The sequence below is a fragment of the Haliotis asinina genome, chromosome 3, assembly GCF_037392515.1.
Source record: "Haliotis asinina isolate JCU_RB_2024 chromosome 3, JCU_Hal_asi_v2, whole genome shotgun sequence".
NCBI lineage: Eukaryota > Metazoa > Mollusca > Gastropoda > Lepetellida > Haliotidae > Haliotis > Haliotis asinina.
The window spans coordinates 55393434-55419095 of NC_090282.1; the positions used below are offsets into that span (position 1 = coordinate 55393434).

Below are 25662 nucleotides of genomic sequence, written 5' to 3' on the forward strand. Positions count from 1 at the left end.
GGTAGCCTCGGGCCCCCTCACATATCGAATAACCTGGTTGTTAATATTAATATTATAGCAGGGAGCCTATATAGAGAATTATAGCGTATCCCTGGTTATAGTTAGCACTGATGTTGCGTCAGGACCGCCGTGGGCCATGCATGCCAGTAACTGCGTGTTTTTTTTGTGAAAGTCTGTCTTGCCATGTCATGTTTTTCGAATATCATATATTTTGTCGTCTTTGAATTCAGATCATAAACCTCTGTTGAACATTGTGCAATTTTGAAGTGTATACAGTACGGTGTCTGACGACTTCGCTGCATGCAATATTCCAGACATGTCTTAATATGGACAAACTATATGATGTATGTAATGTACAAAACGTGTGTACATTGAGAGAAACTTTTGGCAAGGGTCCCACTCTCTTAATTTACCTGTATCGGGTTCAAACTTCAAACTAGCCTGGATATATCTATATATATATATATAATCTCTAATCATTGGGACATTTGTGTTGCATGCATCTGGTAAAGCGCTTGAAGAAATGGCAACCATTTAACTGTTTCTTGTATGGTAGTATGATGTCTCTTGGATAATGATTTTGTTTGCCACATTTAGCAATTCAGTTTTGCATCAAGACTGTGTAACTGGCCTCAAAAATACATATCTACATTAAAAATGGAGGAATGTTCTCAAGTTTCATTTGTTGCCAACACCACTTGTCACACGCCAGCAATATATGTTCAGTCGTCTCCTTTTTCACAAAGCAAGTGGGTGAAGGATTTGACTCATGGCCAAACCACATGCCACTCAAACTGATAAGGTTTATGCCTGATTACAATGTATGTGTGGAAAATGATAATTGTTTAACATCTGTTAGACTTGAGATAACACTTTCTCAGAAAAAGAACAAAGTCCTGAACATTTAGGGGTAGCCTAGTCTATATTTTTTGGGAGGTACAGTTTTGGGATTTAAAATAGACAATCCTTCATGAAATTCCGATTTATGAATTTGAAAGCAGAGGAAGATGGTTGAAGTGTTGAAATTACATTGAATGACACAGCAAATGATACCTCAAAGGAAAAGAGAATTATATCACAGAAAAGAGTGAGTTTAGTTTTACATCACTTTTAGCAATATTAAAGCAATATCCCTACAGAGACACCAGACAGGGGCATACCCTATAGAGACATCAGACAGGGGCATACCCTATAGAGACATCAGACAGGGGCATACCCTATAGAGACACCAGACAGGGGCATACCCTATAGAGACACCAGACAGGGGCATACCCTATAGAGACACCAGACAGGGGCATAACACATTGTAATGTTGGGAATTATTCAAGTGACATTGGTGTGACCAGGTAACACTTTAACATCTAGTGTACTCCTCCACCTCTCAATGAGGAGATGCAGTTACATACAATCATACAATAGAGATTAGAATCAGTATATTTCTCCCTGTAATACACATGAGAAACAGAATATTTCCCTCTGTAATACACATTAGAACCAATATATTTCCTTATGTAATACATATTAGAACTAGGACATAGCCTCCTGTAATACACATCAGAAGAATTACATATGCTCCTGTAATACAAAGGACTCCAGTATATCTCCCGCTAATACACAATAGAATCAGTATATCTCCCACTAATACACAATAGAATCAGTATATCTCCCGCTAATACACAATAGAATCAGTATATCTCCCGCTAATACACAATAGAATCAGTATATCTCCCGCTAATACACAATAGAATCAGTATATCTCCCGCTAATACACAATAGAATCAGTATATCTCCCACTAATACACAATAGAATCAGTATATCTCCCACTAATACACAATAGAATCAGTATATCTCCCGCTAATACACAATAGAATCAGTATATCTCCCACTAATACACAATAGAATCAGTATATCTCCCGCTAATACACAATAGAATCAGTATATCTCCCGCTAATACACAATAGAATCAGTATATCTCCCGCTAATACACAATAGAATCAGTATATCTCCCACTAATACACAATAGAATCAGTATATCTCCCACTAATACACAATAGAATCAGTATATCTCCCGCTAATACACAATAGAATCAGTATATCTCCCGCTAATACACAATAGAATCAGTATATCTCCCGCTAATACACAATAGAATCAGTATATCTCCCACTAATACACAATAGAATCAGTATATCTCCCGCTAATACACAATAGAATCAGTATATCTCCCACTAATACACAATAGAATCAGTATATCTCCCGCTAATACACAATAGAATCAGTATATCTCCCACTAATACACATTAGAACCAGTTTATTTCACCATCATACCCAGTTAACTCCATTACCTTTCCCTGTTACATACATCTGAACTATAATGGACAAAATAAGTTAGGGATATTGGTATTTTTATGATTGATATTTTATCAGTGTATCAATAAATAAATAGATCATTATTAAAAATTTCGAAATCTTCTATTTTTGTCCAGTATAGTATATTTCCATATCAAATGTAGTAGACAAGTATAGTTCACCTTGCAATGAACTATCAAACCAACAGATTTACCACTGTACTGAAATGTAGAGCAAATCAGTTTTTCTCATAATAATAAATCCTTTTAAAGAACACCAGTTGATGTAAATTGTTTATTCTTACACAAAATATACAATAAATCGTTGTGTCCAATCAAACGCAAACATTCTTACCTTACCAAACAACTCACAAAAAAGTATGGTTGGTTACTGTTGACAAACGGTAGTCATTCACTACACTTATTAGTCACATAAGTGTATCTTTCAACCAAGCTCATCATGGAGCTTAGAAGACCTCATACACCAGTCTGTAGATGAATCCAAATGATGTACCAGTCCTTGGAGCCAGAAGACATACACCAGTCTGTAGATGAATCCAAATGATATACCAGTCCTTGGAGCTAGTACACATACACCAGTCTGTAGATGAATCCAAATGATGTACCAGTCCTTGGAGCCAGAAGACATACACTAGTCTGTAGATGAATCCAAATGATGTACCAGTCCATGGAGCTAGTACACATACACCAGTCTGTAGATGAATCCAAATGATGTACCAGTCCTTGGAGCCAGGAGACATACACCGGTCTGTAGATGAATCTAAATGATGTACCAGTCCTTGGAGCCAGAAGACATACACTAGTCTGTAGATGAATCCAAATGATGTACCAGTCCATGGAGCTAGTACACATACACCAGTCTGTAGATGAATCCAAATGATGTACCAGTCCTTGGAGCTAGTACACATACACCAGTCTGTAGATGAATCTAAATGATGTACCAGTCCATGGAGCTAGTACACATACACCAGTCTGTACATCCAAATGGTATATCAGTACAGTCTATCATCACAGAGGTAGAAGTCCTCACACACCAGTCTGTAGCTGGATCCAAATGATGTACCAGTCCTTGGAGCCAGACGACATACACCAGTCTGTAGATCCAAATGGTATACAAGTACAGTCTATCATCACAGAGGTAGAAGCCCTCATGCACCTGTCTGTAGATGGATCCAAATGATGTACCAGTCCAGCCCATTGTCATGGAGCTGGAAGATGTTATACACCAGTCAGTAGATGGTGCCAATGATATAACAGTCCATCCTCATGGAGCTGGAAGATGTTATACACCAGTCAGTAGATGGTGCCAATGATATAACAGTCCATCCTCATGGAGCTGGAAGATGTTATACACCAGTCAGTGGATGGTGCCAATGATATAACAGTCCATCCTCATGGAGCTAGAGGTTATCATACACCAATCTGAAGATGAAGCCATTACTGTACCATGGCATATTGTTCTCTTCACACACCTTGCGGAATGGACTGTGAAATGGGTTAATCTCGGGTGTGGTGCATGTTCCAAGCCTAACTCCCTCCATGGCAAGTCGGGCACAGTCACAGCTGTACTGACAGTAGTCAGTGAAGTAGGCAGCCATATTGTTCACCTGCAAGATAGACTGCAGATTCTGAGGTTACTGATACCTTATAATACATCTTTGAAAACTACACTACAAACAGCGTTATTTTGTGGAATGTATAAATCACATACAAAACTTTACTCAAAATCAACAGCAGAAAGTTTGAACATTGAACTGGAACCCTATTCTGAATGTCGGTACAGACAAATTCATCCAGAGCTCTAGATATGCTGCATATCCAGATATAATATCCATAATATCCAGATTTTTAAAGAAGTTCAAAAATATATATTAAAATCTAAAAGGTTCAGTGATTGGATATAATGTTAATCATGTAAGGAAATCATGTATTCCCTGTAATTATTTGTTTTATATGGCTTATTCTCCTTCTGTATATATATTTCTATTCCTGTACATAGTTTGTTTCACTTCATGCGTGTAAGCATTGCATATAGGAGAGGGTTTCACTAAGTTGGGATAACTTGTACCCAATCCCTTCTCTCTATGTAAATATGTTTAAAATAAAAATATGCTGCATATTTGCATAAAATATGCTATGAAAAAGTTGAAGTATGCAAGAAAATAGATTTCAGCATTTGAAAAAACAGGAAATATTTATGCTTACTTTATGTCAATATAACAATAGTCATTTCCCCAATACATCAAAATTGGAAATTTTAACTATAAATTGTATATTTATATACTTATCCTATCTCACGTTATGCATCTCTCTTCCTCACTCCAACCATGTGTGGAAACGTGCTGTCAGCTATGTTGAATCAAATCTTCCTGGCCTCTGACCACCCGACCCCACCATTGACACCTGTCAATCATCTTGCTCGTGCAGCCGTCTCTGCTGATCACGTGACGACTTGTACTTGTCAATCTCGTCTTGGAGCTACCCTTAATCTGTGAAGTGGGGCAGGTTGGGTGGGCATCCATCCATCCATTTTATAGTTAAAATTTCCAATTTTTAAACTTATTCTATCTGTAGTGTGGATGAACCAGTAGGTTGAATCGGTCAGGAAGTGGAACTGGATCTGGTTCGGCTAGCTCTGCAAGATATACAAACCAACTCCCCGCCAGCCAGTAGGATGTGACCAAAAGCAGTATCATCTGCTGAATCGTACGCAGCTTGAAAAGCATGCGTGGAAGAAGGGCCGTTGGTAGAAACGTGTATGCGTTGAAACCATCCCACAGAATTGTAAGAGCCAAGCCAACAGGTCCAGGATCGGAGACACGAACAGGTGCAGCTGATGGTTGAATCTGGTGGCGAATATGTCTGCAGTTGGCTTCGTCAATGGAAGACAAATAGTCCTGAACACCACTGTATGTAACTTCCACTCCATTTGGGATGGACGCTTCGGACGTGACAGAGAGACATTCTTGACCCCTGGAATATGATTGGCCCGAACCGATATTTTGAGAGAGTCCACCAGGTCAAAGAATTGTTGCGTCCACCGAAGAAGTTGAGATGACCATGTTGATCCCATCTGATTGATGTGCCACATGACCGCTGCGTTGTCCGATCGAACCGATCCCTGTAGTTCTTCCTGACAATGACTGATGGCCAAGATTACTGCCCTCAGTTCTAATACACTGATGTGACATGCGCTGTCTGTGAGAGACCACTGCCCTGCCACTTGCTGATTGAGAAGGTGAGCTCCCCACCCGTGTAGAGACGCATCCATGTACAAGTGGTGAGACGGAACAAACGGCTCTAAACAAACTCTGCCGCAAACATTCAACTCTTGCATCCACCACAGTAAATGACAGTGAAGCTCCATGGGTAGCATGATCAGTGCAGATGGAACGCCCCTCCTCATGTGTGGAGCTAGAAACACTTGCAATGGCTGGAGCTGTGACCTCTGAGGGTTAAAGCCTGAGCTGGCGGTGCGTCCTGGGTTGAGTTAATGCAAGGGGAATTAAGCGTTGCATCTTGCTGAACCGCTCCCTTGGAACAAACAGTTTGTTGACCTCTGTGTCGAACACTGCCCCGATGAACTGAAGGCATTGAGTAGGACTCAGCTCCTACTTCTGCCGATTCACTAACCAGCCTAACTGGTGAAGTAGCTGCATCGTAAACTCCATGTGACGCAGGAGGAGAGCAGAATAGGCATGGGCTGGAATGCAGTCGTCAATGTACGCTTCGAAGACTATTCCCTTGCGATGCAGAAAGCTGGTGATTGGCATCGTGACCCATGTGAATAGCCATGAGGCCAAGAAATTTCAAACGGGAGCACCCGCCACTGATAGTGGGTGCCCTTCGAAAACAAACCAAAGAAACTTGCAATGAGCTGGGAAGAACGGGATGTGCAGATCCCCCGGCTTGATGATTGTTCTTAAAAGAGCTACTGACACCATCCGGAAGTGAGGTGGAGTCTGTAGATACCTCTTGTTGAAGACCTTCATGTTGAAAATTAGCCTCAACTTGTCCGAATCCTTCTTCGAGACTAAAATCCCAGATCGACTGGAGCCGGTCCCAGGGACTCTATCGCAAGCTTCTGGAGTAACGTATCTATTGTGGTTCGCAAGACATCCAGTTGCTGAACTGGATATGTTCTGTGTCCTGATAACCGTGTCAAGGGAGGATTCTCCACAACCGGGAGTTGAAAACCTTTGGACAGAGTGGTTAACACATAAGGGTCTTCCAGAATGGTCCAATTTGGTGCATAAATTCCAAGTCTTCCGCTTACTGGTGATGACTGGATAGGCACGACTGGGGGCGGAAGTACCCAGTCGTGCTCTGATGTCATGCAGTCCTGTTAGAGGACTGCTCGGAAATGCCTGATGGCCTTGGAGTGACGCTGACAATTGGCACGACCTCTGCTTCCTCTCCCCAGAAAAGGGGATCCAGTCCCTGAGCGCAAGTCTGGGTTGGTGGGTTCATAACGGGCCATCTGCTGATGTCGCATAGATTCCTCTAACTGTAATCTCTGATACTTCAGGAGCTCAACCGAAACTTGTAGATGCGCATCTTGACTGACCTTGTTAGCCATTTCTCTAATAGCCCCACTGAAAGGTCAACTACCAGACCAAGGATGGTGAAATAAATCTGTTCGGAACCTATCCTCAGAGGAAGATAGCTGTAGAGGTCCCCTTCGACACACAGCAGTGATGTAGGAGAAAAAACTGCAATCAAATCCAGGATGATGATAATCTGTTCCTGCACCAAGACCACAGCTGCCCGAATATACACCTGACTCACAGCCATAGCCACTCCCTCTGTCGTTGTTAGCACCAAGTTGAGTGGAACCATGACCTTACAAATGGTTCCGCCTAAATGAACCAACTCATGATCCTTAACCATAAAGGGAGAATAAGACCTCTGCTTAGACCCCAACAAAGAAATGCTTTGCTGTAGTTGCAAACTGTCAGCAATCCACACCAGTAAAGATAGTGTATCTACCACATGGATGCTGACATCTGAACTTGACGAGCTGTCAGATGAGGGAGACGGGGTGACAGACCGACAAACAACTACCGAGTTGTGAATTGGTAATGAAAAGGGTAATGTAACAGAAGCGTTTCCAAATCCGTTGCCGTATCACCGCAGCTGCGCGCATCACAAACGCATCAAAATCCATATGTTGCGATGTTACCGTTTCCAGTACTGGTGCCAAGGAGACCATCAAAGTAGGTCTTGATAAAGGTATCGATGTAAACTGCGGAGTGCTATGTAACTAACCAGTCACGCCTGAGTAACCAGTAGAGCAAGTTACTAACGGTGCCCTGACAGCAGCTGTCAATACACGTGGAGTATCCATTGACACAAGAGGCACACTCCTAACTGCCGCACTGCCGACTGTATATGCACTAAGCGCTGCACTCGAACCAACATGGAAAATAAACTCTCTGTGATCAAACACCAAACCAAAGTCACCCTGAATAAGTACCGCACTGGAGCAATATGGTTGAGGAAACACTGAACCGAGACTGCAGAGTGAAGCGAAGTGTTCGCATGAAGTGAATGGGAAAACACCAAATCGATTCCACCCCTACTACTTAAGTGAATCGCCGAATCAGACTCAATCGGATGAGCTGCAACCATATCGTGGCCTTGAGTGGTAGACCGACTCGCACTAGAGAGTTTGAGAGTCAATGGATCGGTTGGATGAATCGATGAAAAATACTGTGGTATCGTGAGAATAGATGCCTGACGCATTGAAGGCTTTGGTTGTGATAAAACCATCATACATGGTGGTGACGACGATTTGCCCACGTCCCACAAGGCCTCCAAATTACTAGGACAAGACAATCATCTCAAATTCTCACTCAGGTATGAGTCCAAGGCCTCATTCAAAAAAGCTTCATCTGCTGATTTTGAAGATGACTGTCTAGCAACTAATTTGTGTCGTTCTTTCCTCGGCTTTATAGGGAGCAGATTGCCCATCTTCTGCTCGCCGACGATCTCTCTCAGATAACCGTCTATTAGCTACCTGCCGATACTGAGAAAACTCCTCATTGTGTTTCCCTTTGCAATACGTACATCTGTTAGACCTATCACAAATGCCTATGCAATCCATACATAAGTTGTGAGGGTCTGCCGCTGAGAAGTTTCTAATACATTGACCACAACGTCTACGTTTCTTAGGTACCTTCTTTGTAGATCCACCCATGTTTCACAATTCTTCACAGAGACAACACGCGTCCACACTGTGGTGCGACAACAAAGAGAATGACAAGTACAAGTCGTCACATGATCAGCAGAGATGGCTGCATGAGCAAAATGACTGACAGGTGTCTATGGCGAGGACAGAGGTCGGGTGGTCAGAGGCCAAGAAGATTTGATTCAACTTAGCTGACAGCATGTTTCCACACAAGGTCGAAGTGAGGAAGAGAGATGCATAACGTGAGATAGGATAAGTTTAAAAATCTAACTGTTAGACTAAATCCATGGCTGTTACATCATCTAATATCCATCTTGGTATCTTGTTTACACCAAAATGGATGTAAAGGGACTTATTATTTCTTGAAGCACATGTGGATAAAGCTGTATTAGCTACTAGCCTAGCATTTTTGGGAGGATTTTGTCTTAATAGAAACTGAATAAAAATGTCGCACCTGTTATACATACTTTAAATGAATACCCAAATTTTAGAAACATGGTGGGTATCAAAAAGTATAGATGTGCACATGAAAATAGAAATACCTTCTTAGTTTCAAATGTATGGGTATCATACCCACATGGCACAAATCTAATCTGGAGCTATGTTTATCAATCTTAACAGGTGGAAAAGACATAATTCAGTATTTGATCTTGAAATAAGATTAGTAATGCATAGTTCTAGACAGGAAAGGGCCTGTATGAAACTATGATGATAATGTATATTTTAATGTTACACGAGACTGCAAACAATACATACATTAAAAGGAGAGAGTGAGTCTAGTTTTATGCTATTTTCTGCAATATTCCAGCAATATCATAGCAGGGGCACCAGAATTGGACTTCACATATTGTACCCATGCAGGGAATTGAAACTGGGCCTTTGACGTAACCGCTTTGACAACTAGGCTAACCCACCGCCCTACACTGAAAGGAAGGTCAAATTTGCTGTCAAACAAACCTTCATTTTCTTGAGAGAAGCTGCCCAGGTCATGTATGCTCCCACACCAGCATTAAAACCTGTTGGAATAGATCATGTATTTGATTTTTACAAACTGTAACCATTTCACTCTGAATATCACACAGAACATAGCTCAAAAGTCTGAAACTTCTTAACATACTATGTAAACAGAGTAGGAGAATATTACAGCCACCATTAGAATAATCAGCTTTGTAAAATGACAGGCACAAACGCTATAGCACAAAGAGAGAGGGAAACTGACTGACTTCTGCACATTTGGGGTAAGATCGGGAGACAAACAGAAGGCATCGTCAACGGTCACTGACAAATGGAGCCAAGCAGTGTAGGTGGAGGGGACAAGACTCCTTCATATATTCTTGGAGCTAGATGCCAACCCTGAATCAAATGAAAGCAGAGTCATGCCTTGCCCAAAGCAATTCTCGAGCCCTGAAGGGGCGAGTTAGCGGGTGAGGGTGAGAGGGGGATTGGGACCCTTTGGACGGTGGGTGTCTGGGGGGGGGGTCTCCCCTACAAAAATAGATTTAGTCTTCTGGAAATATGCAATTTCCGGGCATACTTACCCAGATAATACTTAACTCAAACGAACATATTCAAACGGCTATTTACTAAAATTCTTTCTGACATTCTACATTTTATTTACATATTTGTATTTTCTAAAAATCAGAGTTTTTTATCAGACAAATCAGACAGTAGATTTTGTATATGAAAATCGGAGTAACTCCTCCAAACTCGGAGAGGTTGGCATCTCTGTTAATATTAAGCAGACACAGATTCTGGCTCACCTAGCACAAGATGTGGATGTGGCCCTGTGTATTTGTGGTAGAGTGATCGATGTATCGTAATTGATACATTTTCTTCTTGGTAAGTTTTCTTATCCACATGCTTTGATATTTCTGTTCCAATCATGTTGATCTCAAACTTGATGTCTGGTAACAAGCGGCCAAACTCCTACAGATACATAGGGCTGATATTATTATCAAAACACATAACAACAAAAAATAAACTATTTTAAAATCATGATGAAGAAGACATTGAAAATACAAAATTCACACTGTACCAAGGGTTGACAATAAATCCCATTAACTGATACAAGATCACAGTGCTTACCCCACAGTATAGTTCAAGGTTTGAGGTTGAGAATGTACACCCCTCTCCACTACAGGTATCACCATGTAGCCTCTCCCTATTACAGGTGTTACCCTGCATCCTCTTCCATTACAGGTACTGATGTAGCACCATGTACCCCTTCCCAGTCACATTGTATCCTCTCCCTGTAACAGGTAGCACCATGTACCCCTTCCCTGTCACATTGTATCCTCTCCCTGTTACAGGTAATACCATGAACCCCTTCCCAGTCACATTATATCCTCTCCATGTAACAGGTAGCACCATGTACCCCTTCCCTGTCACATTGTATCCTCTCCCTGTTACAGGTAATACCATGTACCCCCTCCCTGCTGAAGGTATCACCATAATCCCACTCCCTGGTACATGTAGCACCATGTATCACCTTCCTGTTACAGTGTATCCCCTCCCTGTGCTATTTACCTTGAACATCGGCAGCATCTCCACCTCCTTCTCCACACCCACTAGGTCAATGACATACCGTCTTCCTGCACACACCTTCATACCAGGATCTGGAAAACACAGGAGATTTAACATGGGCATCACCAGTCAACAAGTACAAAACAAGTCACTCAAATAATACATATATACAAGTGAATGAAACTGGCTTCAGTCAAGCAGGTCAGTGTATAACACAAGGGATTCACAGTCTCCAGGAAGACATGTCAGTATATAACACAACAGACTCACTGTCTCAAGGAGAACATGTTATCAGTATATATAACACAAGGTGCTCACAGTCTATAGGAAGACATGCTGTCGGTACACAACACAAAGAACTAACAGTCTCCAAGAAGACATGTCAGTATATTATAACACAAGGACTCTGAGTCTCTTGTAAGACATGTCTCCAGCACAAGGGGCTCACAATCTCTAGGAAGACATGTTGTCCATATAAAGCACAAGAGACTAGCAGTCTCTAGGAAGACGTCAGTATATAATACAAGGGACTGACAGTCTCTAGGAAGACATGTTGTCAGTATATAAGACAAAGGACTCACAGTGTCTAGGAAGATATGGTGTAATTATATAACACAAGTAACTAACAATCTCTGGAAAGACATGTTGTCAGTATATATAACACGAGGTACTGACAGTCTCTTGGAGGACATGTTGTCAGTATATATAACACAAGAGATTCATAGTCTCTTGGAAAATATAATGTCAGCATATAACACAAGGAACTAACAGTCTCTAGGAGGACATGTCAGTATATAAAACGAAGGACTCACAGTTTCTTGGAAGACATGTTTTCAGTATATAACACAAAACACTGACAGTCTCTCGGGTGACATGTTACTATACAACACATAGGCCTCACAGTCTCAAGGAAGACATGCTGTAAGTACATAATACAAGAAGCTCAAAGTCACAGGAAGACATGACGTCAGTATTTAACACTAGGGACTCAATGTCCCTAGAAAGAAAAAGTTGACTGTATATAACACAAGGGACGTAAAGTCTCTAGGAAGAGATGTTGTCGGTATAAAACATAAGGGACTCACAGTCTCTTGAAAGACATGTTTTTGGTAACATTCAAGAAACTCACAGTCTAGGAAGACACGTTGCCTGTGAATAACACAAGGGACTAACAGTCTCTAGGAAGATGTCAATATATAACACAAGGGACTCACAGTCTCTAGCAAGACACGTTGATAGTATATAAGATTATAACACAGAGACTCAAAGAAGATATGTCAGTATGTAACACAAGGGACTAACAGCCTCTAAGAAAACATGTTGTCAGAAGGGAACACAAGGGACTGACAGTCTCTAGGAAGACATGCTGTCAGAATAAAATACAAGGGACTGACAGTCTGTAGGAAGATATGTTGTCGGTATACAACACACGGGACTCACAGTCTCTAGAAGGACATGTTGCCAGTACAAAACACAAGGGACTAACAGTCTCTAGGAAGATGTCAATATATAACACAAGGAACTCACAGTCTCTAGGAAGATGCTGTCAGTATATAACAGAAGAGGACTCACAGTCTCTAGAAAGACATGATTTTGGTAACATTCAAGAAACTCACAGTCTAGGAAGACATGTTGCCTGTGAATAACACAAGGGACTAACAGTCTCTAGGAAGATGTCAATATATAACACAAAGGACTCACAGTCTCTTTGAAGACATGTTGTCAGTATATAATACAGGGTGAGAGGGAAGCTTAGCAGTACAGCTACTGGTGAGTCAAGCCGAAGTCCTCGCCACTTGTAGTATGACTCCCAGTCAGAGATGGGCTGTGATGGATCAGATGGACATCTGGCAGGAGGGTCATCCAGTGTACAGCTCTCTACAGGTAGAACCACAAGGTCATCACAGGGGGGCAGCTCACCTGAGTAATGTTAAAAACATTTACAATATTCATCATGAAGAACCATGCTAGAAGATGAAACTAGTGCAACTCATTTTTCTGCAACATCTTATCATCGTTACCATCCTAACCAGCAAAACTTCAAAGAAATCAAAACACAAAGCTGCTACCCATAGCTGTCACAAAGACTCAATTTCACATAATCACATTATCCACATAATTCAAATATCTGAAGGTCAACCTAAGCTTAGTGATCCTCTCTGTTCTCAGGACCTTCACATATTGACATTACTAAACAGCAATGGGCCATCAAACTTTCTCAGTTCCATATACTGATCTCTTAACAAATCCATGTCAATAACTTCAATGTTTTTGTTCTCAGTGTAAGACATTTCTGAAAACAAGCCTGTTCCACTATACAATTAGCACAGTATTCAGACTGTTTAAAGGTACAGTGGGGTAGCCTAGTGGATAAAGCGTTCGCTCGCACGCGAAAGTCCCGGGTTCATTTCCCCACATGGGTACAACTTGTGAAGTCCATTTTCTGGCGTCCCCTGCCATGATATTGCTGGAATATTGCTAAACAGTGGCGTAAAACTAAACTCACTCACTCACTCAGACTGTTTAACGTGTGTGTACGTTTACATGCACCTTTGAGCACTTCTTAAAAGATAACAGGTGTATGTGTGTGTGTCTCTCTCTCTCTCTCTCTCCCTCTCTCTCTCTCCCTCTATATATATATATATTCATGGCATCTATGGCACCACATACTGACAATGAGTAAACATGTGATACCTGGGCCCCATTTCACAGGCTCTCATAGCACTACGACTATCACAATTCAATGTTACAGAATAGGAAGCAGGAGTAGTACTTGCAAAGTTAAAAGATCTTAGGTTTACAAGAAATATTGTGAAATGGGGCCCTTACTGGTACAGATGTATATCGATGTGTATTCACCAAATGGTATGAAGTGTCCCTGAGTGACCCATGTTGTACATTCTCTCCGCCACAGGCCCTGGTTGTACACACCCCTCTCCTCCAGGAACTTCTGACAACGCAGAATGTTGAACTCAAAAGCTGTTGTCTCTATAAATACATAGATACTGCATAAAGAAAAAGTATCAGTGCTGAGCCTTTAGATTGAGTTATCTCCCTTTTCCTGTCACGATCATGACCTTGTAAGATAATGCCATGACATACAATGAACTAAGTCATTGACCCTCATCACCCAGTCAATTTAGTTGGTTTGTATGACCAGCAGAGATCCAATCCAGTTAGTAGACATGTTTAGTTGCTGGGGACATGTCTATTTTTTAACCTTGTATGAGATTGCTGAGGACTGTTTATATTGTCAAGTAAGGTAAAACATAGCCTTGAAGAATGTTTATGATCAACCCTGCCATATACAACCAAATTACAATCTCCAACCATATTGAATATGTGCACACTTATCGTCCATATCAACTGTACGAAATAATTTTGGTGAAAGACACCATTGTTTTAATTGCCTCAATACCTTTCATTTCAGTATTTGTTCAACATTTGACATCTGCAGCACTGAGTGAATCTGATCTAATTAGATCTATATATGTGATCTAAATGTTGAGTAACATTCATGATTAACTGAGTCCATTCACTGTACGGCATGTACCTGGTGCGAAGGTGAAGGGCAGTCGGGTCAGTTCAGCTGTCTTAGACATGAAGTGTTTCATCTTGGCACACCATACTTTATGACTGTGCTCCTTCATATCACCCTGCAGGGACCAGCCTTTCTTCTGACATTCTCGACTGCAGTAGATCACTGCCTGGCAGGATGAACTAAAATTGAACACTCCATGCAGTAGTTATTTGGAGTAGATGGTGTTATATACAAACATTAGGCAGAGTGAACAAAACTCAACCATCAGTAGTAGCAGACACATACATCACTGGGATACACGGTCATGCTGAGAGGTAAGAATCTTTCCTGAAGGTCATCACTCCTGGGAGGGTTCAACTGTACACAGTGATCTAGTCAGTGTCAGGGAGACTCTTGCACATGTTTGTGTGAAAAACGAGACATTTCGTTTAAACATGAAGAAAAGAATCCAGTTAAATCTCTTGCAGGTTCTACACGAGTCAAATAAATACACAAGTGCTCTCAGACTTGCTGAAGTGTGAAGTAAGAACTAACCACGTCTTGAAGAGATCTGCTGTGCCTCTCCTTCTGCAGATACTGCACTCTCTCATCCAGGGGGTCTCTAAGTCCCTCAAAGGTTCGTCACTCAGGCCAGGAGACACAAATTTAATACCAAGTCTCTTCAGATCCAAATGATTGTCCCTGAAAGACAATCATGCACATCAGATTTTGAAACAGGTTTATTTCTTGCGTTTTTTTCACTGACAAACTATACTGCTACATAATAATGAAGACACAAAAAACATGACATAAACAATGTACAGACATGAGAACAACAAAGCACAAGAAACACTAGTACTGAAGATTTTGATGGAAGTCTTGGGGGTCTTTATTGTAGATTTACACTGATCACAAAAATGTTCAAAATGGAACAGATATCCCTAAAATTTGTGGAAAAATTCTCATGTCTGAATATAAATTAACATGTAATCAAACCTCTCACAGCAGGAATTAACCATTTGGATAATCAGTAATACAGCATCATGCACATTGACAACAACATTTTGTGTTTATAACAGCTGAATCAATCTCTGCCTCATGTTTGTTGATACCATGTTATTTACCCTTTACAATGCTATATTGGTTTGAGTTTCCAACATTTATCATTGAAAGTTTGTTTCTGGAGAACAAGAAATCTTAAAAACAATCTTCAAAACTGTTTTGTGGTGACCAGATAGGAATGTGCATTAATATATGTGTACAACACTGCAGGCAGTCAAAGATCTATCCATCTTCATAGGATGTTTGTTGAAGGAAAATGAAGCAAAACATTACAAACACCATGATGCCAGTATTCATTTACATAAAAGTGATGACAGTCATGTATCACTGAAAGACTTAAACATCTGCATCTGCATTGTAAATACTGGGTCATAGTCTTATTTCTATGAAAAGTAGACGTTATGACTCTTGTATAACTGCATGTACTTTCTAAAGCTGTTATTAACTGTTCTTAGCATAATGTAATTTTCAGAGTAAAATTGATATCATACTTATCCTGACTCATGATTATTATGCTTATCTCGTCCCTCTATGTGAACATAGTGAAACACTTGAAATCCCTCTGACGGGGTAGAATAAGTACTGTTACCTGAGGGTGTCGGGGTGTTATACCCTTCTCCCTAGGCAATCTGTATTTCCTCCACTCTTTGTCTGGGGATGATGTAGCTAGACGGTATACTCAAGGATAAGTCCAGTTTGGCGTTCAAGTCCTTTTATTTTGGGGTATGCTTTTCACAAACAAAGGTTCTCAAATATTTCCTAGACTCTGGTCTAAACACAACAGTAGTTTACAATGTCCTGGAAGAACTTGTTGGTCTCTTGCACAACTTCTGATACTATAAGTTCATCTGAACAATTCTCTCAATATACAGAGAGAACCTCTCAAGTCAACGGTGGGGCCCAGAATCGCACACCACTCACCGGACAACTAACAAAATAGAAGTCGTGACAATTTAGGCTCCTCCCCCCGAAATAATGTCCTACGTCATACAAAAATGACTCATACCCAATCTTAATAATTAGTTACTTTCAATAGTCCCTTTCCGAGACTTTATCAGTACCATCAAATTCTTCCAGTGTAAAACATCTTCGTTCATCAACTTTTAGCCATCCATCAACCAAACACTGACATACCTGACAAAATATCAAATAATATTTCAGACTGGTAGGTGCCAGATGATACTTAAACAAATTATTTCCGATCCTCTGCGTGTCCCTTTTATTGACACACTGACCATTAGTATCCGAATGTCCATTTGCCTACTCATGTATGATCACAAGGTCTTAGTTTTATGTTACTTCAGAGAAATCGCCATTTCCCCCGGGAAAAGTGAATCCATAAAATTTGATTACTTGGTTAATGCACTTTCCCAGTACATTGACCCTTCCTAACTTGACTTCAATTTCTCCTTATATATTTATCAATGTTTTATAAACTTTTCAACTCTAAATGTCCTGGTTATAGTACATAAAAGGCGACTCTGCTTGTCTTAAGAGGTGACAAATGGGTTCAGGGTGTCAGGCTCACTGACTTGGTTGACACATGTCATCGGTTCCCATTCAGCTGATCAATGCTCATGCTGTTGATCACTAGATTGTCTGGTCACTTGAAATCCCTTTGAAGTTCCCATCTATTTGAAGCGACATACAAATCATTCACCCAGTGGAAGCCTCCCTGTTTCCGGCCTCATAAGCAGCCATGTTTGTCACTCCCTCCGCAATATCAGAAGCCTGACATGAGAATTAAAGTGAATCTTTCATGCCAAACCCTCCGACCCTCACGTCATGAGTCAGGATAACCATAAATTAATTTTATTCAGAAAATGACATATTTTTCCTTATCCTGACTCATGCTTATGATGCTTACACAATCTGATGGAATCAGCAGTAGGTAAGGCCACAATAGATTCTGTTGGCTGAAATATAAGTATACCCAGTACTTCCCCTCTTCGCAAACTAGAACGGTGGATGTTTGGTCCTGTTCTTCCAATTTTCATCTGTGAAATGGAGGGGGGCACGTACTCCCAGTCATTGAGACTTCTCTTCCTGTGAAGTGACTGCTGACTTGACCATGTGGATATATAGTGGAGCTTGCATCCTGCTAATGTCTGATATGTCTCATGCACTTTTATGTCGAGACGAAATGCAACCCTTCACATGTACAAGTATCTTCAAAATGAGTACAGGATCATAATCACACATGCTAGCCTATTCGAGATCTGCGCATGGACTCTCAACCGTTATACTCAGCAGAGCGTCTTGGTCTCTCTTCAAATCACATGATAAAAGGGTGAGTGAAACTCAGCACCTTTGCGGAACTGTTAGTTGTTGTGCTACAACAAGTGGCCCAAACTAGTGAATGGCTATGTCTCATGGGTAGTGGTTAGCAAACACTGTGTTTGATTTCCAAAAGCAGCCCTCAATTATCATTGTAAGTGAGCTATTTCCATGTTTACTTCATGTGGATTGGAATCTCGCAGAGGTTTAAAAGCCTGCTGTTTTGTAGGCCCTCAGCATAACGGCTCTCATCCATACTGATATAGCAATATGGGATACTTCTGAAGGTTTCTCAGTAGATAAGGGTATGAATAGGTGCTTTAACTTTCGTCTCCTTGTTTTAGTTCATTGGAAATATATTTCCAATGCTCTGACTGGGCATAATGATAGATCCTGTGTATCATGTTGCCCAAGGACTGTAAATAATGTCAGGATGTGGAATTGTCAGTTCAATTGTCTGGGCAGTAGATTTTTGGTAATAAAATCGCATCTCAGTCCTAGGTGTGCAGTCTCACGATGCCAGGAGTTGAATCGTGTACAACTGAATGTATTTCCATGCCGCTGTACCGTTACACAGGGTGACTGCATTAAGCGCCTGTTGATTCACAGAATATGCATTCAGCATGTTAAGTGTAGACATCTTTGCTGTCTGCATGACAGTAGAATCTCTGAAGACTGCAATGTTGTTGTAGACACAGCTGATGGAGGTCTAGTGGACGCTGAATGTTGAACTGACTTTCTGATGCTCTGTTCCCCCAAGAGTAGGCGGAGGTTTGCCATAGACATTCATCGAGTGGGACGATGTCGTCGGTGAAGGAGTTCGTAGATGAGCTTGTCTGTTGTTTCAGGGAAGATCCCATAGTTGAAGACTTAGTCTTGGAGGATGAAGAAGACTTCAAGTTCTTAGGCTGAGATGACATCGATTCTGACGATGAACTCTTCTGAGATTTGGACATAGTGTTGCTGGTATACCCCTGCAGGGTATGTCTGGTGATTCCCTATAAACATGAATATCAGCGGAAGTTAATACACATTTACTTGATGCAGTATCAACCAAATTGCCAGACATGACTGGAGAGAGTCCATGTTGTTTGTCCTTAGCACATCTTTGAACAGTACATAAATAAATAGCAAATTCTGCATCAGATATGGTCTTGCAAAGTTCACAGTGAACAGTGGAAGAACAAATATTAGTGCAAGAAGGATATTAATATGTGAGGATCAAGCGCTGACAACTGTAGCTTGTAAGAACCAAGTCTCAGTTGATGAAAAACATATCCAATTACATCAAAATTACAAAAAATTCAAGAATAATTTCACATTGTAGCAATAGTTAATACAAATGAAAAGCCGAATGCGACAAAATTTGGAGAATAGGACTGAAACATAAAGAGAAGTTATCCACTGTGCCTCCAACTGTCCTCGTTTGGCAATGAAGTAGAGTGACAAGCATGGCTGGTCATGTGACCGATTTGGTGGGAAACAGGGAGGCTTCCAGTGGGCATGTGATACTGCATGTCTGCTTCAAATAGAAGGGAACTTCAAAGGGATTTCAAGTGTTCCACCATCTTCGCATAGAGGGAGGAGATAAGCACAACAGGCATGAGTCAGGTAAGGAAATATCTAAAGTTTAGCAATCTGATATAGATCATTTTGATTCCTGTCAAAGCAAAGCACTTACTTGGCCAAAGATTTGTCCATGTATGTGACCATCCTCGGTCGTCGTGCTTGTCTCATCATAGGAAAGAGTGTGCAGAAACAGAGGAGGTCATAGCTGTGCTGTGCCATGGAGTAGATGGACACATCAGTGTGTGTCACACCTACTCCCATCCCAGCCCGATCCACCATGCACAGATAGCGGTATGTAATCCCATCGTCTTGTGTTACTGGAAACATAATCAAGGTTTTGAGAGATGAAGAACACTGAATCACAGGATACCATTTATGGGTCATCCATAATATGAGAATCACAGGATATAATTTATGGGTCCTCTGCAATATATGAATCACTGTATATAACTTATGGGTCCTCCACAATATATGAATCACAATATATAATTTATGGGTCCTCCACATTACACCAGTTGGACTGTGAAGTAATCTTGTGTATACACTTTATTTCTCCTCATCGTATCTATGAGAAAATGACATAGCGCTTTACAAATAGTCATGTAAACATGATAAAGATCCCAGTGAACTGGAAGCATGATATTGGTACTGCAACCCAGTTATGTAATGTAGGGAGTATTCCAGGAACTGATCTCCATCCTAGCCCCATCTGGTTCATACACCTTGTATTTGTGAAACACTGCCCGGAAAGAAAATAGTTCATAGCTCATCTAAATCTTGCCATCTAAAGGTAAAACGAATCATTTTACAATTGGTTTCTCACCTGTTTCCATTTCTTTAATAAACCAGATCGTGTCTTCCATTGGCAATGCCGCTATCTTCTCCTCCTGTCCCTTACACTGGTCCATCTTCCTCCTGATGTCTTCTTCAAATTTTGCAAACCTTTCAGGATCCTCAGCGAACACCTTGTCCACATACTTCTTAACTTCATCAGATTCAGCATCCATGATGTGTATCAGGACGGAGATCTGTGCCAAAACAGTTAAAGTGGAAGCTGTCTAAACTGGCACTTATTCAGTTATTGGGATTGAAGAAATAATCTGTTTTACACAATGTGCCAGATTGTAGATCTGATGATAAATGTACAAGCCAAAGACGGGACTCAGATTTTACGCCAGTGTTGACAACTTGTGGATTGGACAGATGCTGGTTTTGACAGCTTCCACTGTAGATGCAAATGACAGAACCGTATAAAAAATTACTTACTAGTGAAAATATACCGTGCTGTACCATGTTTTCGGGGTATTTTTTTTCCCCCGTAATTTCTTGTGTATAGCAAGATGACAGCGCCACCTGTAAACACTGTCTCGTGTGCAGAAGATTGTGTTGCAATCGGAACACAAAATGTTTGAAATGTTCAGCTTTCACTGAAGTTGTGGCCTAATTTCTGTCAAAGTACTAAAATTCTGCCCTAGAACGTAATGCACTTTGAGAACCTTCTTAAATGTGATCATAACTTTTGAAATAACGCTCGCAGCTTGTCAAGCGGACCATCGTCTGCTCGAGTGAAATGCCAAACATAAATATCATGTGACTCGAATCTAATGTTTCAGACGTAATATAAAAAAACATTGAACACCGAATTGGTCATCGCTTATATATATTTTTTTCGTGCTGCAGAATTCGTACCAGGCATGTACCTCTGGTTTTATTTAAAATACTAATGCGATGATAAACATTTTATTGTCCCTGCCATAGCAGGCCATGCAGACAAGACGAATGAATGTGCAGGTGATTGAATAACATATACTGGCGTCTCCTATTCTCGCGGTACTTACGAATATCAGCTGAAAAAATAATATAAACAGTTCCTTTCGTATGTAAGCTTGTTGTTTGTAAATGAACAGATTCCCACTGTAACATCTCCATTCATCAACTGCTTGATCCATCAAGTGTATTATCTCACTTAAGCTCGATGAAAAACATGGTCGTCTGCCGCCGACCTTTCGAGGCATCTCCTATTCTCTCGGTACAATGAGAAAGTAATGTGGGTGTAAGGTAGGGGAATCTTATCGGGAAGGGCGGGGAAAACTTACAATTTTTCCAAGTTGGTTAAAACTCACTAATATTCGTTACATTGCAAAATTTGGGTAATTCACAGACTTGGGTCACTTCTTAGTTACTGGTCAATGATGTAAACAACCGCTAAGTATCACGCATCGGTGACCGCGGCAGAAAATGTGTTTACTGAGAGAATTGGAAACCCGCGAGAATAGGAGACGGTCCTACACATGTAAATAGGTTTAGTTTTAACAAATTTCACTAAAAACACATTAAAATGATCAAGAAAAATATACCAGTTTGCTTGGTTTCTAATTAAAATGATATATTGTATTTGTTGATTTCTGTGGAGAAGAATGCATTAGAGGGCGTTACCCCGCGCAATAATGAATAACCCGAAAACATGGTACGTCACTTATAGCACTCGTGCTTGCGGACAAGACAATAAATGAACTCTGCATTGGAAACAAACGGACGACAGAACATTCTAACAATAAATTTATGAAAGGTGAGGTGATATTTATTTACGGAATTACAGTTTTGATAATCTACTGATATGCAATAATGTTCATGATAATCTTTTGCGTTATTACCCCGAAAACACCTTACACCATGGTATTGGAAAACTATGTAATGTGTGAACATGTTTGTGATATGCATAAGGTGACTGTGAGCACAGAATACCAGAACAGTCACAGGCTGCTGAATCTTTGAGATCCACAAAATTCTCAAATACTTTTCATCATGTTCATTGTTGAGATGAATGTTCGTCGTAATGTACCGACCTGGGATAAATCGTTGATCAGTCACCAAGAAATCAACAACTATTAAACGTGTTAAGGATGAATTTGACATAATTCAAAGATCCAGTTCTACTTTCCTAATCGACTGTATGTCACGAGCCTACATGCCCTCTACGTGTCATCGAGACAATCGTTAGATATGTGTTGAGAAAAAGACATTATAGTCAACTTTTGCTGAACGTTTCATACCGCCTCGTCTGGTGGTCGTCGCACTCCAGACAGAGTTATCTGTCCTTCGCTCCTTCTCCTCACAGCGCAACTGGTCATTGTCATGTGGTAGAGCTTTGTAAACACGTTTTACGTCGTATCATCTCTGCGTGTTATATAATTCTGAGAGTAACAATAATAACATGTAAATTGGAAAGGAATCCAAGTGAGATAGGAGATTACGAAAATCAGCAAACGTAGACTTGCTTCAATGTGGCTTTGGCGTTGCAGGGATGGCTTCGGCAAAAGAGAAAATAATGCTGTTCAAATATATGCTGACGACTGTGATGATTTGGTCTCAGGGTCCCACTAAATACAATTTCAGAAAGACAGAGAGTTTTTATTCAGAATAAGAGCCACTGGCCCAAAATAAATTCATTTGTCATCAAATAATTTCAAGAGTCCATAACAGTATCTCGTTTCATAATAGTTTTGCTTAGAATGCTTAAAACGTTTTCGAAGAATATAAAAAAACGTTTGTCAAGAAACGTTTCCCTTCAACGTAAAAACGTTATTAAGATGTTAAAAGATATTCTCATAATTAGTATAGATTCCATTTTCAAACCTATGCCTTGACTTGCTGTCAAAATGTTTTGGAATGTCCATAAAATGTTATGCCAGTTTATCAGTTTCCATACAGTTATAGGTTTTCTTAGAAAGCGTTGTCGTCATACAATGTTCAGTTGTTCAGCTTCGTTGCTAAACGCTGTTAACAACATATTTACAGACAGAAAAACCTCGAGCTGTCAGTGAATTGTTTCATGTGCATGCAGAACGTGGCCACAGCCAAGTGATCAGTTGAGTTCATATTCCAAGAAATGTAGGGCAGCATATAAAATGAAATGTTTCTCGGGCACGTTTTGTGTTTGACAGAAAAAAGTGACGCGTGATGGACACATTTTAATTTTTTTCTCTCAGAAAAACAGCTTGGGCAGTTGAGCACGTTATAATGAGTAGTAGATTTAGTCACACACGTTCTTACAGACACTCATTCTCATAGCGGACAAGTGGATGATCGGGACGCGGCCAAGTCAAAACTATATTGTTACGCACACAAATAACAGTGACGCGCCGATGTCCGAGAAACACGGAAATGACGCTTGTACAAACCGAACAATTAATTAGTTTGAGATTCAATACATACAGACTGTCTCTCTGAACGATGGAATAAAACATGTTTTTGATCCACAATATAATATTTTGTTTAAAGATTAATCTTGTCCGTACCCTTCTTCCCAATTAGTGAAACCTCAGGACACTTTTATATTCCAAAAATAATTTTTACAATACAAATAAAACATAAATCTTTACATCGTTCACTATACTTTCCACAACATTGTTGCCCATACGTGAGCTACTAGAAATAGTTCATCTTTTTACCAGGTGTGTTTGAATGTTTTATTGATATGAGTCAAGCTCGTTTCAAGTGTTATCAGAGTGGTATTAAATGATGCATTTTAGTTTCAGCTTGTTTGTTTTTAATGCCACACTCAGCAATATTTCAGTTGTCAGTAAATAATCAGTCTAGACAAGGCAACCCAGTGACAGACATCATGAACATCTAGTATCTATGGATACATAATCAGATGATTCAGTCAATTTCTTCTAGTGGTCAGGCCCATTCATATAGCTAAGGTGGGAGACGCTGTGGTCAGGATTTATAACCTAGCGCTCATGCACGTGTTTGTGTGACTTCTTGTACAAGTCAGAAGTACTATTGTTCGAGCCCACCGCCAAACCATGTTACATAGAAACATGGATACTCCACTCAGGACAGCCGCACTGTATGTGCACATGTGTACCTCAACACAACAACCAGCCAGAGTGCAGGTGGGCTGGTCCACACCACACACACACACACACACACACACACACACACACAGAGAGAGAGAGAGAGAGAGAGAGAGAGAGTAACAGATACACACAGACACACACACACACTATAAAAGATCAAAATTGAACTGACCTACTCGAACGTTACTAATCCTATCACATCATACATTTCTTCAAAGACGGAGAAAGTCGAGATAGGAACTATCATTTGATCGACGCTCCAACCACCATGGATGCGTTCTGAACTTCAACAAGACTAAACACGAGTGGACAATGCTGGTCGTATTTACTACCAGACTTAGTAAGACTAAGGTCAGTGGGTAGATCTATGATGTATGCACGTGAGGTATACGAGACAAATCTCATGCATTGTTAGATTTGATATTCGCTGTCTGTAAATAATCGAGCCTGGGCAACACAATGCAGTGATCAACATCACGAACACTGGTGTACGAAGCTGGGATTCTAAATTCTAAATCGATTCTTCACTGGTACATTTAGGTAACTTTGATATTTTTTTCTGTATGTATTGCATCCTTCAATGGTGCCAGACAGCTGAGTTGAGTCGGGCTTTACGTCACGTCGGCATTATTCCAGCAGTGGCGAGATCAAGTTTGCAGTCATTACAATTCCAGATCCATGATCTAAAAAGGTTTTGTTTCATTAACATATATTTTCATTTCACTACCATTTTAACAACAGAAAATGTCACAGCACCAAATACAAAGCAAACAATTCGTTATTCTCTTTACAAAACAATTTATGATACAGATCAGCTTCCCCCAGGTAATTTACGATCAGATGCCAACTCACACGGAAAACGGATCTTTCAGATTTCTCGCAACAATTTGATTTGAAGTAACATTCTGAAATTCTGAAGTGCTTGAAGGCAAGATAATGAATCTGTTAAACGATGAAGGTTTTTGAGTGGCTCTGGTGTTTAATATAGGTCAAAGCTGCGACGATAGCTTTGGACTCAGCAGTGAAGATGGAACTGTTCTCGGGGATTCTAGAGGCGCCAGTGTCGGATCCAATGACTGTAGTACTGGCAACTTGCCCATCATCCTTGGATCCGTCTGGGTAAGTGGATCTATAGGTGCTATACTTGGAAGGTAGCTGTTTGCATTCATGTTGGAACACCAAATGGTTTGTTTCTGACGTTTTACTTTGGTGAGGGTAAGATCGATCTGTGGCTTCACCATCTGCCAGGGGGGCGAAGAGAGAAGCCGGTAAGGGGCTATGATATTGA

General features: G+C 40.5%; 1 protein-coding gene across 3 annotated transcripts; it reads right to left on the minus strand.

Moving 5' to 3' along the window:
- Positions 1 to 2628: 2628 nt before the first annotated feature.
- Positions 2629 to 22632, minus strand: LOC137278186 (zinc finger MYND domain-containing protein 15-like). 3 transcript variants are annotated; one of them, XM_067810381.1, is made up of 12 exons: positions 22563 to 22632; positions 20333 to 20537; positions 19622 to 19826; positions 15157 to 15303; positions 14635 to 14801; positions 13941 to 14069; positions 12783 to 13001; positions 11085 to 11173; positions 10319 to 10484; positions 9516 to 9574; positions 3057 to 3975; positions 2629 to 2999 (listed from the first exon to the last, which is right to left on the minus strand). In XM_067810381.1, the coding sequence occupies exons 2-11, from the start codon at positions 20514 to 20516 to the stop codon at positions 3769 to 3771; spliced, it is 1572 nt and encodes a 523-aa protein (XP_067666482.1). In that variant the 5' UTR covers positions 20517 to 20537; positions 22563 to 22632; the 3' UTR covers positions 2629 to 2999; positions 3057 to 3768. The 3 variants fall into 3 exon arrangements, with proteins under 3 accessions (XP_067666482.1, XP_067666483.1, XP_067666484.1); XM_067810382.1 differs by having other exon boundaries at positions 2629 to 3975; positions 22563 to 22604; XM_067810383.1 differs by lacking the exon at positions 22563 to 22632 and adding an exon at positions 22356 to 22433 and having other exon boundaries at positions 2629 to 3975.
- Between the last annotated feature and the right edge of the window lie 3030 nt (positions 22633 to 25662).